Genomic DNA, 16,546 nt, shown 5'->3' on the forward strand with positions numbered 1-16,546 from the left:
AGTAAATGTGGTTTTATATATTCAATTTTTGACAAAGGAAAGTGTTTATTATTGGCAAGTGAAAAAAGGTATAAAATAATGCATAATATCTCACTTTCATAAAAATATAATTAAAAGTAGGAAAACAGTTCTCTAAAAGCTATAACAAAATGTTGCCTCTGAGTAGTGATAATATGGATGATTTTGTATTTCTTTTTTTTCCTACCAATGTTCCTACAATAAATATTGGCTCCTCAGAAACAAGTCACCTCATAGATGAGTGAGAAATTATTCTCTTCTTTTTAAAGTCATTAAGTTTGTTTCTTCATTGTAAGAATCTTTTTGTCTGGTACTCTGAGTAACTACTTTGAAGATAATGACACAGTGTATTAACTATTGTTATTCTGTTATTTTGTTTTGAAGTTGTTTTATTTTTCATAAAATAAAATGAAAAAGGAGAATGTACAACGGTCTAGCTGGGAGCTGGGAATAAAGCTCCTGGACTTGGGTAGGATGCCCTTAAGCCCCACGCTCTCCTATCTTGTGCCCCAGTTAGCTTTCCCCTCCCCACCTGCACAGTCTTATTTTATGCGCTTGTCCAGCACTGTTCACTTGCAGTAGTCAAAATAAATATCCAAATATCACCAAGACCCCTGGAGCCCTTGGGAGAGTGAGTAGGGCCAATCTGGGAATGATCCAGTTTCATTCACAGCTTGTAATATACAAGAGTCAGGCAGGAACTGCCGACTCTGCACTGCTGGGACTAGATTTTAATGGAGGTAACTTAGGAATACTTATTTGAAAATCAGAAAACCACGTGTGTGGCCTCGTTCTGAAATTTGGAGGGCGAGAGGATCCTGTAATGGGCATTTTATCCTCTGAGCCCATGAGGCACTGTGTTTGTAAACAGAGGTTTGGAGAGGAGTCTGAGTGTCACCCAGCACTTGGAAAGGAAGGCACAAGTCTGGGTCAGCTCTGAAGCCATTTGTCACCTCACAAGCAGTAAGGATTGCTGTTCAGGCTTGAAGAGACACAGGTCTCTGGCCTTTGTGTGGCCTTGACTTTGCTTACAAATGTACACATGGGAGAAGAAACCTGGGAAGAAAATGGGGTTAGGCTGGAGGAAGCTGTGCCAACCTGTCTGTATTAGGAAGAAAAACTCAGGGGCAAGAGGTAACAGGTTTTGAGTTCCTATAACATGGGTTAGCAGGACTAAGTCTTCCCCCAGGAAGTGTGTGTGTGTGTGTGTGTGTGTCTGTGACAAATAATAGCCGAGAATCAGGCTGTCCTGAGTGCACAGAGAGGTCAGGGTGTGAGCAGGCCACATTCCACCACTGTTAATCCCATAGACCTTAAAAAAAAACCCACCCACATATTAGGAGAGGAGGCTTCATGCATAAATCACTCAGAGGAGAGCCCAAAGTGATCTGAAGACAAGGCCATTTCACGGCTGGTCCCTAGCAGTGTGCTGAGCTGCTACAGAACGGAGGGTAAGTGTTTAGGACTTTTATAGCAACTGACCAAATAATTTTATTTCCAAAGAATCTAAAAATGTTCTTTTAAAAGGAGGAACTTGATTTCGTATGTTGTAAAATTTTCATGATTTATTAATTCATTTTCATTAAATTTCTGTGATGAACTAGAAATAAAAGAATACAGGTGTTCCACTAGTGACAATTTGAGGACAGTATGACGTATAGGGGGTAGGCAATGAGTCGATGGACAACAGGATGAGGGGACTCAGGGAGGGCCAGGCACTCAGGAAGGGCTTCCTGGTGGAGGTGCTCAGGTTGGTGTTTGGAGAATGGACATGGTCTTGACATACAGAGCAGACCCTCAGATCATCCTGCAGCCATGAGGGAGCACTCTGCTTGGTACAGACATGTTTTCTGGCTGCTTTTAGTACATGTGCATTGTGCCCTGAGCTCTGTACTAGGCACACCAGGCAAATGCTGGCATGGATGGCTGAGCATTGTTATGGGATTCAGGGCCCTGGGTCTCTGTTCTCATGAAATCTTCCTGAGTAATACCAAGACGAACATTTTATTTTCCATTAAGAGCCATGCAGATGGGGACTATATAGCAAATGAGGGCTAATTCAAGCCTGGCAGATGGTAAATCTCTAGTAAAATTTTTAGTGGCTAAATGGGATTTAGTTTTAACACTAGAAAAATGAGATGAGGTGACTAGATGAAACTGATGATTTTCAAACCATCAAACGAGAAAGTTTGCAAAGGTATATTGTGGTCCAAATTGCAAACTCAAATCTCCAGGCTTTGGTCTCATTTGATGAGAGAAATCCTACTGCTATGTTGAAAAATACCAGATTAGATGACTTAGAAGACCTCTTCTAACTTTGATTTAAAAAAAATTATAAGTGGATAAGAGTGGAAATGATAAGAGGATACAAGATCATTGAACTAACTAATCACACTGAACAAAAATTGATGCAGGAGTTCTAAGGGTATGCTAGAAGACTGGCGTTGGCAGGGCCCCATTGGCTTACAGGAGCTTGTGAGTAGGCTTCAGAGGAGGGACCCATTGCTCCCTAACAGTACGTGTAAGAGTTTTCCATGCCACTGTGTCTCAGTGGGGCATGCTATGGTTGTGCATACAGTGACTGACATAAAGAACACCAGAGGCATCTAGCCACTCCAATGGCTTGAATAAGTGAAATTTTATCCTTCTTGTGTACTAAGAAGTCTAGAGACAAGGGGCTATTTGTTCAAAGAAGCCGTCAAGATCCAGGCTTCTTCTAGGAGGTATGCGGTGGTTTTGTTTTGTTTTTTTTCTCCTAATGGTCCCAATACAGCTGCTTCAGACTAGTAAGAGGGGTGTTAGAAATCAAAGTGGTGTCAGGGGAGCCTGTGGCTTTTGGTCAAGAAAGCTCCACCTAGTGGACCTTTATTTCATCAGCCAAAACTTGATAATGTAGCCAACCTGTCTGGCAAGAAATCCCAGGAAATCATTTTAAATTGTGTGATCAAAACTAGAATTCTGTAATTGATAATTTGAAATAGGAAGAAAAGGTCCAAAGGCGTAGGGGAAGTGGGCGGGGAAGATGAAAGGGAAGAAGGGAAAGGAAAAATTATGAGAAAAGAAAAAAGTGGAAACAAAGTCTATGTAAATAGGGAGGGGTGGAGGGGGTGAAGGGTGCACAGGTAATAGGGAAAAAATAAGAACCAAGATACATCATGTACAGGTACAAGCACCCAATGATAAAATTAAACGTATTGTATACCTAAACTGTACCAATAAAAGAATTTAAGCAAAAAATTAATAAATAAAACTAGAATTCTGTTATTAAGAAAAGGGAGAGAAGAAGCAACGATTAGTATTTACCACAACCCATGTATATGAGTTCTTCTACTTTGCCTAAAAAAAAAAAAGTTGTCAAGGAAGGAGTTCATTTTGAAGAGAACATAGAAAGAAACTTTGCAGGGAAAATGAGGAAGACGCTGAAGCAGGAGTTTGGCGGTATGTGCAGCTGGAAGGAAGCAGCCAGGAGCAGCAGCTGACAGCCTGTGAGGGCCTCTGACAGTGAGCTCAGTGCTCAGTCTTAAGGGTTTCCCCAAAATACCAGGGACTCGAGAGTTAAGAAGCAAACCATCCTTTCAGCTGTAAAATGAAGGAAAAGCGCTGGGAGATAGGAAGTTGGAAAGTCAGCTCGGCCTTCAGAGACTGTGGTCCATGAGATCCTGAGAAACCAGAGCCAAGGACAATCATGATAATCAAGCCCACTGAGGCAGGCATATGATCTACTCTGCCCTCAAACCCAGTCAGGAAGTTTCCCAGATGATAAAGGGCGAATTCCACGTGGTAAGGGACAAATGCGTGTGTAGAATACTCATTAAAGTTACCTTTACTTTATTAGCATAGTAAAACTCACATTCCACACTGGAGGCTGAAGATGGCAAGGAGACCAGATATGCATCCATGGAGGGCCCGATGAAGAGGACAGGTGCAACAAAAACTCCACTTGACCTGTGATGTTATCAGGAGACCAGGGCCTTGCAAAGGTGCCTGAAAGGCTTTCTACTTTGTCTTTTGTTTGGGTCAGTCTGGGGTCCCTGTCCCTGATGGTTTTCCCCTTTGTGCCTGAGCATAAAAATGAAAGTCTTGTTCCTGTGCCAAGGTGCTTCTGTCTGCCTCTCCCACTGGAGAGCACAAAAGCCCACTGAGCAGTAGCAGCTGACTGACCCAGAGACAACCCTGCTGCCACGGCCTGGGCAGGCAAGGAGACCACGAGCCCAAATGGCTGAGCCTCAGCTTCCTGCTTCTCTTCTCCCCTTTGCCCCTGCTCATTTTTCCTTTCACATTCTGTACAACTCATCCTCCGATGGATCTTTGTTTCAGGAGCGGAGACTATCAGGGAGAAGTGTGGGACCACAGCCAAGCCTGCCATGGCTCTGTGTCCACCTCTCGGAGGCAGATGGAAGCTGGGGTGGAAGGATTCGATGCAGGGCTCTCTGCATCTCCCCCAGCAAAACTATGAGGCGCTGCTGGACCGCTGCTTGAGGGACCACTGCCTCTTCGAAGACAGCAGTTTCCCAGCCACCCAGAGCTCCATCGGCAGTGGGGCTCTGCTGCAGAAGCTGCCTCGACACCTGCAGTGGAGGCGACCCCCGGTAAGGGCCAGGTAGGGGCTGCCACCGGTATGCCCAAGATGTGGTGCTGCCTAAAGCTTGGTGCTTGAAACCCAAGTGTCTAAGCCAGGGTGATCTAAGACATATGGGAAAAAACAAAGTATTTTTCCTGTTCCCTGACCTCCACCCAACCAACACACCATATACTCCTGACACCAGATATGTAGGAGCCCCCCCCCCCCACTCCACAGTGGGTGTCATCTGGTTCCACCTGATTCTGAGCCTGTCTGCCTAGATGTAGGTCAGATCCCACAGGTTAGGGGCTCTGTCCTGAAAGACTATTCCCACTTTAGGTGCTAATCACAAGTCCCAGGTTGTAGTCTGTGCTTCTGACCTATAAATCAAAATTCCTGTGACACTCTCCTTGGGGTCTATTAATTTTCTAGGGAGATTCAAAAACCTCATGGTAACACTTTACTTGTGTTCATTATAGAGGATGTTATCAAGGATACAGATGGAAAAGATAGGAAGAGATATGGGGGAAGAGGTGTGGAGTTTCCACGTGCACCTGCTCAGCTAACCAGAAGCGCTCCAAAGCCTGGCCTTTTGTGTTTTCATGAAAGCTTCATTTCATAGGCATGATTGACTTCATCATTGGCCATGAGTGAGCAGCTCAACCTTCAGCCTCTCTCCACCCTCCAAAGGTCAAGGAGGATGAGGGTCTTTCAGTGACCAACCATCATCCTGAAGCTCTCCACGGGGACCTAGCCACCAGTCACCTTATTAGCATACAAAAAATACTCATCACTCCACAGAGTATGCAGTTTCCAGGAAATAGGAGGAAAACCAAATATATATTTCACAATACCATACCAGGTCTTATTCTCTGTCATTAATCCTCATGAGAAGGGAACTGACTACATTCTTACCTTCCCACTTTCCAGATGGAAAAGTTGGGAATGGTCTAAGATGTAGCTCTCCCTTAGACCCTGCCCAGAAATGCAACCACAAGCATATCGAGGTCCTGTTTGGCATCATCCGAGAGACACGGCGTCCTGAGCTACAGCCAGCACCGGCTGCCTGAGAGACCATCTCTCACCCTCTTCCCCAAGTCAGATCGTAAAACATGGAAATTAATGAGCTATTACTTACTTTACAAAAGTATTCTTCACTTTATAAAGTGTACCAATGATTCCTTTAAAGGGGCAATTTCTTACTTTGAATGTAACCTGTCTCCCTCAAACCTGATTATATCATGATATTTGGACCAAGGTTAGAGAACAGAGTGAGGTCAACCTACGCTATGGATTCTTCTCTTTTTTGTTGCCTACACTGACATCCCCATCACTGCCTGTAGCCCCAGACTTATGAAAATCCCTACTATGTGCAAAATTCCCAAGGAGACCCACTAAACTAGGTGGCAGCAAGATTCCTCGTCTCCCAGGGCCTCTTGGACACTGCTCCCATAGAGACTGTGTCGCACAGATGACCCCTGAGGGAACTGTCTGCATGCAGAAAGGAGGGATTTAGTTCTTGTCACAGAGCAGTCTGGTCCTTCTTCCCACCTCCACCCAGCCCCCATCTCAGTATGAAAAGCCAAAGATGCCATCCCATTTCGGGGTGGGAGTGGGAAGGAGGAGCAGGAGGGAGGAGAAAGAACAAACTCTCTAGGAAAAATGAGAATGCCTGGAGACTACTTTTAATAGAAACTTTGAGAAAAGGCATTTCTCGATGTCTATACAAAGTTCTCTAGGACTCTGACTTACATGAACTGGAAGAAGGAATGAGAAATACAATGGACAGAATCTATATCCCTGATTTTCTGGAACAGTGCTGATACCATATATTCTCTCCTGTTGCCCCCCTTGGTTGAGTTTTACAGTATGGGAAACATGCTCACTGTAGCTCCAAGTTTCCTTATTCTTGATCATAAGGACAATTCTGTCTGTTCCCCCAGGAGCTGCACAGCAATCCTCAGTTCTATTCTACTAGGACCAAAAGGCTGGATCTGTGCCAGGGAGTAGTAGGTAGGTCACACAGCCTCTGAGGTCCATGCCAGGCCATCTGCCCTGGTCTAACTGAGGTAGGAGGAACCCAGAGAGTCCAACTGAGGGAGCTGTGGGGGCTGCAAATGGTCACTCAGCAGCATGCTTCGTCCTTAGCTGGAGGTTCATAAAAGCCAGCCCTCTGGGTATGTGCAGAGACGTCACACCTCGTCTAAGCCTCCAGATAGCCCTCAGTACCAGCTTATGGTCTAAATTGAGCTTGAGGAAATGTGCTCATTCTGTTTCAATTCTCACAATGTCTCCTTCTGGGAACACCAGTCATTAGGGTCCAGGCAGGCCTATCATGAGCTCAGGGTTTTTTAGAGTAAATAGAAACAAATCTTGGCCACCAGTGAAGACCTGAGTAAAATGACACCCAACTCACAGAGAATTGAGCTGCTGAAGAGTGTTCTCCAGAAAAACATAAATCGGTCACAGAGGCAGAATTTAGAAATTATCATTGTGCTTGGGTTCACATTCCCAAGGAGGAGGCATTTAGGAAGCTGAATGCTGGTTCAAGAAGATAGCTCAATTCTTGGTGTCAAGTTTGGATTCCGACCAGGGTTCCTCTCCCCCTGTGCTGCTCCCCCACTATCCTCCTCCCGACATGTCATTTCCTTTTACTAAATTAGGCTGTGAGCCCAGAGAGTATAACTGGGACCGAGCATTTCTTGCATGCAGGAAGTCCTCAGTAGACCCAGGCAGGTGCTGGTAGGATGTACATGCATGCATAATAGATCCGTGAGCGTCAGTGTGTCATCTGGCTTAGGGGACTGCTGGTTCTTGGCTGCTTTGCAAGCTCTGACTTTGCATGAAGACATCATGAGACGGATTGTTCCCCTGAATCAGAGTTTCACTGAGAATTACGCGGGCATCTTCCGGTTCTGGGTGAGTGTACTCCTGATACTTCAGCCCAGTGGTGGGGGTAGGGGAAACAGCAAAGATGGCTGATGGAGGAGCCAGGACTTGGCCTCTGGGCCCATCTTCTTAGGCAGTCTCTTTCATGGCATCTCGCCAGTGGCTGTCTCTCTCTCCCCCACCTCTCTCTCCAGTTCTGGCACTTTGGGAAGTGGGTTCCTGTGGTGATAGATGACCGTCTGCCTGTGAATGAGGCTGGCCAGTTGGTCTTTGTTTCCTCCACCTGTAAGAACTTGTTCTGGGGAGCCCTTCTGGAAAAGGCCTATGCCAAGTAAGACAACCACTAGAATCATCCTCCTTCCCTTCTCTTTCTTCATCTCTCCATCTTGGAGCAAGGGGGAAATCAGATAAAGTTCAAGAAATGAGGTCTGAGGTGTGTGTCAAGCAATATAAAAGTGAGAACATACTCAGAGTCTTGTACGGAGGGGTCACTCCTTTGAACAAACACTCAGAAATTTTGCCTTTCCCTAATGAATGAGATGTTTACAGGGGAAAGGAACTGTAGGTGTATCTTCAATCTTTTGATCCTGCCATGGAAGGAAAGAGTAGCAATTACGTACCCAAAGAATAACCAAGTGAGGGGTTTACAACTCATTCGGGCCACCTCATCCACCATGTAAATGCCCCTTGCCTTTGTGTCTCATGTTTATTCCTTCTCTGGGCAGGCTCTGTGGTTCTTATGAAGATTTGCAGTTTGGACAGGTGTCTGAAGCCCTTGTGGACTTTACTGGAGGGGTGACAATGACCATCAACCTGTCAGAAGCCCCTGGCAACCTGTGGCACACCCTAACCCAAGCCACCTACAGCAGAACCCTCATTGGCTGCCAGACTCATTTAGGGGTGAGAGAGGGCTAGAGAGAGGCAGCAGGGTCTCCTCTCCTGCTCCACCCCCTTCACCCACCAGCTTCTGCTCTCTCCTCTACATAGGCCCCTGGGACTCCACCCAATCCTTGCACCAAGTCCTGATGTTCAAACCAGAGTGGCACAGCTGGGTCCTCAGGGCAGGCAAGGCAGCAGTAGAATACAAATGGTGTGCAGAGAAGAGGCTTAATAATTATTAAGTGGCAACTGCCTGCAGGGACCTTCTGTGTCCAATTTCCAACAACCAAGAATGTGGAACTGGAGTGGGAAGCCCTTGCTTCGGGCCTGTCTCAAAACAGGTGTATCACTCCATGATTCTCTGCCAGCCCTCTCTCCAAACACCCCTCCTCAGCCAAATCCATTCCAGGTCTCCCTCGACTCCTGGAGTAAGCTGCTGGACTGACCAGGACCTCTCTTTTTTCTCTGCAGAAGGAAAGGGTGCTGGAGAACGGGCTGGTGGACGGCCATGCCTATACTGTCACAGGAATCTGGAAGGTGGGGTTATCTAAGCCCCTCGTTTCCCACTCAGCCCCCTCTTTCAGAGCTTCTCTCCAAAGCCTTGGCCGGTCTTAGTGGATGTAGTGTCAGCGCCCAGTGTTGAGTGGGGTGGGGAGAAGGATAAGGTCTCCAGTAGATTCTCCAGGACTTGCCAAAGCCTTTGGTGGGCTCCTGGTAACTCTGCATCTATTTCCTGAAATCGTATTGTGTCCAACCCTTGTGAGTCCCAGTGCATCTTCCCAGCCTCTTCCTGTGGGCCTTCCCTCAGTCAGTTGGCCGCTGAGCCCTGCTGTGCCTACAACCCTTCCTCGAGCCTCAGATGGGTCTGGGCTGCCAAAGACAGCCTTGGTCCTGGTTCTTCCCCTCCAAGTTGCTCCTTCTCTCTCACACACTCCTCCTCAACAGTCTCCCAGCATCCTCAATTCCATTATCTTTTGAGCTCTCCTAAGTATGGAGAGAAAGCTCAGACAGGAGCCCTGGCTACAGAGAGCTTACAGTCCAGGTTCCAGACAACCTATAGTTGAGAAGGACAAGGAAGCCAAGCAGAATATGAGCACTCAGAGGTAGGCTCTGGGCTTTGGAAGCTCAGAAGCAGGAGAAGAGACATTCACCTGGGTGGATTGGGAAGTCAGAAAAGGCTTCATAGAGAAATGGCATTGATTGACCCCTGCAAGAGGGCAGATCTGATCTGCGTGAGGCAGGAGGATATTTTGGTAGAGAGAGCAACATGGGCACAGCATGAAGGTAAGAAATTCATAGGCTGAGACCTCGGGGCATTCCTTGGGAGCTGACTCCCCAGTGTCCTCCAGTTTCCTTTAATTGTTTCAAATTTCTGGAGCTCAACTCACGTACGTTTTCCTAGATCTCCAACCACATTTTTTTGGGTGCCAATAATGTTTACTTTATTTTGTATTTATATTTCTTTTATATTTAACAAATTTATGTAGCACTATGTGCTAAATATGATTGTAACTGCTTTATAAATGTTGGCTTCCTTAATACTCACAACACTGCCATGAGTAGGTATGTTCATTTGCTAGGCTGCTGTAACAAATTACCCCATGGTGGGTAGCTCAAAGCAGCAAACATTTCTTTTCTCACTGCTTACAGAGCCAGAAGTCTGAAATCGAGGTCTCCGCAGAGCCACACCCCTCCCAAAGGTTCTCATGAACAATGTGTCCTTAACTCTTCCACCTTCTGGTAGCTCCAGGTGTTCCTTGATGTAGGCTACATGACTTCAATCTCTGCCTCCATCCTCACATGTCCTCCTCTGCGGGTCTTCTTCTCTCTTCTCTTACAAGAGCATTTATCTTTGGATTTAGGGTCCACACCTTAACTCACGGTGATTTCACCTCAAGATCCTTAAATTCATTACATTTGCAATGTAATTGGGGCATACACTATTCAAAGCACTGCTGTCAGTATGGCTATTATTCTCATTTTACAGATCAAAAAACTGAGATGCAGAGAAGTTAGGTAGTTTGTTTTGGATATTACAGGTAGTAAGTGCAAGTAGCAGAGTCACTTACCACTCTTTCCAGGTCTTTGATTTTTCCATTTCGAGGTCTGCGCGGCAGGCAAGGGTCTCAGCCAGATATCTGTGTCACATGCATTTACCCCAGCCTCCTAAACTGCTCCTCATTTTGTGCAGGTGACCTGCAAATATGGACCTGAGTACCTAGTGAAGCTACGAAACCCCTGGGGGAAGGTGGAATGGAGAGGAGATTGGAGTGACAGGTGAACTAACTTCTGGACTGTCTGGGAGGCGGAGAATGAGGTGGGGGAGGGCTGCAAAGGAGGTTGCTGCTAGCACAGATTCAAATGTGCGCTTCCTTTAGACTCAGGTTGGACCAGAAGACTTCAGACTGCAAAGCTCGGTCCCTTGCATTAGAAGACGCTTTATGGTCTATAAATAACTTCCTTTTTTGTTAGAATAATTAAAGATAATACTTATTGAAGGCTTCGCAACACTGCTAAGTTCTTTGAACTTTTATTATCTCATTTAATCCCCCCATCAGTGCTATTATAAAGTACAGAGTTGCATCCCCACTCTTCTGATGCTTAAATAAAGTGAATTAGGTAAGGTGACAGTGTGACTCCATCAAGGATTTAGGTGAGTTAGTTCAGTGTGCTGATCCTAACATGGTTCAGTGCATTCTTGGGTGTCTGGGGTCCATGGTAGGCAAATCTGGGTTGGCCCAGATTTTCTGCTTATAGTGACTGCCTGGTTACATTTAGTGACCCCTGGGCATTCGGATTAGATGCCTACATTTAGGTCATTTGGGTCTAAAGGCAGCCCAAAGGGACGTCGTGGGTTTAAAGACCACAGACTTGCTGTAGGGAATAGGCAAAATGAGAGTTCAGGTGTGAGAGTCCTTCCCGCATTGTTATGAAGATTCATAATGTGTAACCCCATGTAACACTTTAAAGTATACAGATATGTCCATGCATGCATTATTGCTTGATCATTTTTATAGATGAAAGGTGAAGGTGAAGAAAAATAGTTGCATTTTACTCCTGGTAGAATGTGCTACATTACATGTGTTGTAGGTTAAGAGTTGTCAGAGGAAATGGACGTATGTGAAAAAATGTCACCCAAACAAATACATACATTTTAAAGTGCTGCGGAATTATATCATCATTTTGTTGGTGGTGGTGATTCATTTCCGAGAAGGACAAGTACTAACATTAGAGATAGGTAATGGGTAAAATTACAGTTTTGTTGCTTTCTAGCAGAGTGATTTTCAGACAAGCTTCATACTTATTTTGAGCTAGAGCTGTTGTGAAGATTAAATAAAATGAAAAAAATTAAATAAAATGATGGGCTTTTATTCCACAGTGTTTAATTTCTGTTAATCTCATACAGTATACTTTTCATTTCAAATATTATATTTTTCAAGTCTAGAAATTTAATTTTTGTATATTTATGATTTCTTTTTTCATCATGTTCTTATTTCCCTTTACACCCTTGAGACTATGGAACATATTTATAATAGCTATTATAATGTCCTTATCTTCTAATGCTAATCTCTTTCATATATAGATCAGTTCCTACTGACCGTTTATCCTGGCCATGAATCATGTTCTCTGCTTCTTCATATAACTAGTACTTTTTAAAATTAGTTGCTGGACATTATAAATTTTAGTTCCTGAGTGTGGAATTGTATTATATTCTTTAAAGAGTCTTCTTTTTTTCTGGCAGGTATTTACATTGCTTAGGGATTGTTTTGATACTTTGAAGTTTTTAAGTACTTTTTGGGCAGGTCAAGAGAGAAACCTTTCTATCAGTGATAATTTGATTCCAGTTGTAACTTGTGGACTCTCTGAGATATCTAGTAAAGATCACATGTACTCAATAAGGTCTTTCAACTCTTGCTGGTGAGAATTCATGATTCCCAGCTCTGGGAAATGTTCCGCGTCTAGCCCAGTTTTGTGGAGTTTCACTTTAAGAAAGCACAGGTTAGATTTCAGCCAAAGGCTCGAGGGGAGCCCTCAGGAGGTTTTCTGGGTCTTCTTTATGTAGTCTCTCCTCCAGGCACTTTCCCCAGCATTCTACCCGCACGGTCTCTGAACTCCAGACTCTGTCTCCTACACTCAGTGAGAAAGATTGTTTTGTTCTGTTTTGTTTTTTTCAGTACAGAGCATTGAACCCAGGGCCTTTGCACTGAGCTACATCCCCAGCCCTTTCTATTTTTTATTTTGAGACAGAGCCTTGCTAAATTGCCCAGGCTGGGCTCCAACACAGAGTGCTAGGTTCTCTTTTTAGATTCTACTCCCTGGATCACTGTCCAAGAAATTCCCTTCAGCAAGAAGCCTGGGGATGCAAGGTTCATTTCATTTGTTTCCCTCCTCTCAGGAACCCTGTGCTGGCTTGTCCCACGTTAAATGTAGCTGCTTGCATTTTATCCACTTTTAGTTGTTTATGGTTAGGAGGCTGATGTAGTTTTACTCCTTTATAGCCAGAAGTAGAAGTTCAATATTATGGGCTTTGAAAATAAGCAACACCCAGCTTAAAGGATACCTCTGACATTTAATAGTTATGTGACTTCAAGCAAGTGACTTCCTCTCTCTTAATCTGATTCCTAATCTCTAAAATGGGGATAAATACCCCTATCTTTCAAAGCTGTTAGCCTTAAATGAAATAAAGTATGTCGGGAACCTAGCCCGGTGCTTGGCTCAGAGTAAATGATTCATTAATGTTGCATGGTACTTTTATAATGAAGAATGTTTAGTTGTCTGAAAGCAGAGTGAAAATAATATGAAATAATGACACTATAGAGCAGTGATGGTGAACCTTTTAGAGACCGAGTGCCCAAATGGCAACCCAAAACCCATTTATCGCAAAGTGCCGATACTGCAATTAAACCTGAACACTGAGGTTTTAATTTAGAAACAAATAACTGTTATTTGACGCTTGGCCGCTGGGGTGACTTGGCTCTCGTGGTGACAGAGAGGGCTCTGCGTGCCTGTTACGTCACTAGACCACAGGTTTGCCAGCACTGCTGTAGAGCATTTGCTGAAGGTTTTCTAGCATGCCCTCCCACAAATTCTTCATTTTCCATGAAAATATTTCTGTTTTTCAGCTCAAGTACATGGGAGCTGCTGAGCCCCAAGGAGAAGATTCTGCTTCTGCAGAAAGATAATGATGGAGAATTCTGGTATTTGACTCAGCTCTTGTATTGACTTGGGACAAAGGCCCTCGCTTGCATCCATTAAACACTGGATTAAACTCATGGGTGCTGGGCGTCTTATGTACAGGGTCAGTAAGATGCACCCTGACAGGGCCAGGAGCCACTGTAAGCAGACTGTCACCATCTCTGTGACTCAGGCCACATTGAGCAGGCACTTGCTTATTGCCTGACTTGAATAGAAGCCAATTCTCTGGTTCCAGGTTTCTGGAAAAAGAAAGGGCTTTCATTGAAGGCCAGCAGAGGAGACAGGTGGCAAGCTCAGATCTGTCTCTTCGATTAGTCTGCAGCAAAGGAATCGAAACACCCCAGGGTAAGAGGAAATAGAGGGTGGATTGATGGGTCATAATCAAGAGCTCGGCGGAATACTCTGCACCTGTACGCTGGCCCAGGTGGAACTCGTGGGTGATCCCAACTGTTGGAGACACCTCTCCTTACAGTTTTGGGTCTTCAAGGCCCTGTTCTCGCTCCTCAGGGCTGCTGTGCTCTCTGGAGCCTGGTTCTGCCAGGCTGTCAAGGTCACGTCAGGGCAGCTCATAGCATTCTGCACCTGCATTGTAGGAAAGGCTGGAGCCGTGTTTAGGAGCAGAGAAGATACCATTGCATGGCTGGGTTCCAAAGGCAATGACCGCTGGCATGGGGACCAGTGGGTGCTCAAGTAGGTCTTGGGGTCAGCTGCCTCCTCCTCCTCCTCCTCTCTGGCCTCCATCTGCTCATTTGATCAATACACTCAACCCAAGGCTTTGACTCTCCTGTTATGAAACAGGGAGGACAAGCCGGGTATATGGCACACGCCTATAATCCCAGTTCTGGGAGGCTGAGGCAGGAGGATGGCAAGTTCAAGCCCAGCCTGGGGAATTTAGTGACTTAGTGAGACCCTATCTCAAAAAAATAAAAAAATAGGCTAGAGATGTAGCTCAGTGTGAAGGCCCTGGATTCAATCCCTAGTACTGCAAAACAACATGAAAGAGAAAGTGATAAGAAAGAACCTGCTACAGGGACCTAGGCCCTGCAGAACAGAGCCGCGCTACTCCCTGCCGCCTCAAGCTACTAACGTCATTTTAGGAAAGATCACCACGGATGGTACCGGAGGGGCAGTGCTCCCGGAGTCTCACAGACCCCCTGTCCTTCTCCTCTTGCTTCTCACCCTTCCCAATCACTTGGCGCTTGTTCCTGGCTTTCTGTCCCCCGTTCCTACCCACACTGCTGTGGCCCCCCACCTTGGGAGACCTTCCACTGAGATCAAAAGCCCTGCAAATCTGTTTCCTCCACTTTCCAGAGAGGGAAACTGAGCCCCGGACAGTGTCTGCTGTGGCAGCCTCAGCTCACAGTGTTAGCGTGCGGCAATTAATGATTGAGGACTGATTCGTACAATTCCTACCGAACATTTAGAAATCAAGGGACTGGTTATGGATGCCCCAATTCAGCTCTTGTCACTGTCATCCGAGAAAAGGGTGCCATTTTCCTCTGCCGGTCCTGGTGCAGGATGCTCGCACCAAAGGGCCACAGAGCTTCACCCCCGGGCCTGGAACCCACACTGATCTGCCAGGCCCCTCTCTCGGGCTGTGAGGCCAGCGTGGCTCTGCCCAAGAGCCTGGGGTTGTGGGTTGGTCTGGGACAGGGTGTGCATGTCCTTGGTCCTCAGGTCTGGGAGTTGTCCCACGTGCCTCTCTGTGCCATTCCCTCCTCCCTTCCAGGATGACACTGCGGGACTTTAAAGCACATTTTTCACTCCTGGTCATCTGTAAACTAACTCCAGGCCTGTTGAGCCCAGAAGTGGGCCAGAAATGGATGTACACCATGCAGGAGGGCCGGTGGCAAAAGGGAAGCACGGCTGGTGGCCGGATGGAGTCCCCTCGAGGTGGGCACAGGAGCCCGGGCTCTGGGGGTGGGAGGAGACATGACAGTCGGCTGTGCGGCCTGCAGCCCCCACAGGTGGTGGAGGAGGGGGCTCCGCCTCCCACAGGGAAGTGGGCACCTCTAGTCCTACTTCGCACAGAGGCAGAGCTGTGGGTCTGCTACTCCCCAGAGGGCGCCTTTTCCAATCACAGTAGGAAGAAGCCACGGGCAGCAGGCATGGTGGAGGGTGGATGAAGTCTTTGGTTTTAGGACAAGGCCATTGATACACTGAAGTAATTCTCCTGAAAGACAGAAATGAAATAGTAATTGTAGTATGGTTATTAGGCCTTTTTCATGGGAGCCTGGTAGGGACACAAAAGCAGGACTCTTGGTTCTCCATTTAGAGGAAACAAACACATCTAAGTTCTCAAGAGGGCGGGTTGGTGGCTGCATCCCCTGCTCTGCGGTGGAGGTGGTGAGCCTCCCTTTGCTAGGAAAGGGCTCTGGGTATGATCTCAGCGGGCCAGGGTGGCCTCAGCTCTGGTGACTACTCCCTCCTACTTCTGTATTTCTCCAAAGGGTTGAGCTGCCCACCTCTGTGAAAACGTGAAGGCCCGAGGATCCTGGGCATATTCCCCTAGGTGGGTTCTCCGACTCACTTATTCAGGAAGCAGCTGTTTGTAGGGCACCACATCCGGGCCAGGCTCTGCTGGGCACAGGGGTTATGGTGGCGACAGCTCTGGGCACAGTGTACAGAAGAGCAGGGCATGGAGGGGGCATGGAGCTGAGGGCACAGGACCCCAACTCTGCCTCGGTGTCCTCGGTGGCGTGGGGAGCAGGATGCTTGGGGCCATTACACCTTGCTGCACTCTGCCTAGACACATTTTGGAAGAACCCACAGTTCCTGCTGTCCATCTGGAGGCCTGAGGAGGGCAGGAGGTCCCGGGGTCCCTGCAGCCTGCTGGTGTCTCTGCTCCAGAAGCCTAGACACAGGCACCGCAACCGGAAGCCTCGCCTGGCCATCGGCTTCTTCCTCTTCAGAGTAGGTGGTCCTGGGGCTGGGGGCTTGAGGCCCAGCCTGGGGTCCCTGGCAGCTGTCATTTCTTCTTGGTTCCTGTCCTCTTCATCATTG

At 46.6% G+C, this 16,546-nt stretch overlaps 1 protein-coding gene across 1 annotated transcript in view; it reads left to right on the top strand.

Annotated features, from left to right (window-relative positions):
* The window catches only part of Capn14 (calpain 14), a 57,886-nt gene that overhangs the window by 22,190 nt on the left and 19,150 nt on the right, over window positions 1–16,546 (top strand). The window contains exons 3-12 of the mRNA XM_021253692.2: window positions 4,336–4,607; window positions 6,523–6,592; window positions 7,380–7,498; window positions 7,663–7,799; window positions 8,194–8,368; window positions 8,819–8,884; window positions 10,539–10,624; window positions 13,471–13,545; window positions 15,273–15,436; window positions 16,293–16,456. Coding sequence (XP_021109351.2) covers window positions 4,383–4,607; window positions 6,523–6,592; window positions 7,380–7,498; window positions 7,663–7,799; window positions 8,194–8,368; window positions 8,819–8,884; window positions 10,539–10,624; window positions 13,471–13,545; window positions 15,273–15,436; window positions 16,293–16,456 — 1,281 coding nt within the window. The 5' untranslated portion in view covers window positions 4,336–4,382. The remainder of the gene's footprint in view (window positions 1–4,335; window positions 4,608–6,522; window positions 6,593–7,379; window positions 7,499–7,662; window positions 7,800–8,193; window positions 8,369–8,818; window positions 8,885–10,538; window positions 10,625–13,470; window positions 13,546–15,272; window positions 15,437–16,292; window positions 16,457–16,546) is intronic.

Source organism: Heterocephalus glaber, unplaced genomic scaffold, assembly GCF_053883595.1.
Source record: "Heterocephalus glaber isolate CG9 unplaced genomic scaffold, H.glaber_assembly_v1.0 deba00001457, whole genome shotgun sequence".
NCBI classification, from domain to species: domain Eukaryota; kingdom Metazoa; phylum Chordata; class Mammalia; order Rodentia; family Bathyergidae; genus Heterocephalus; species Heterocephalus glaber.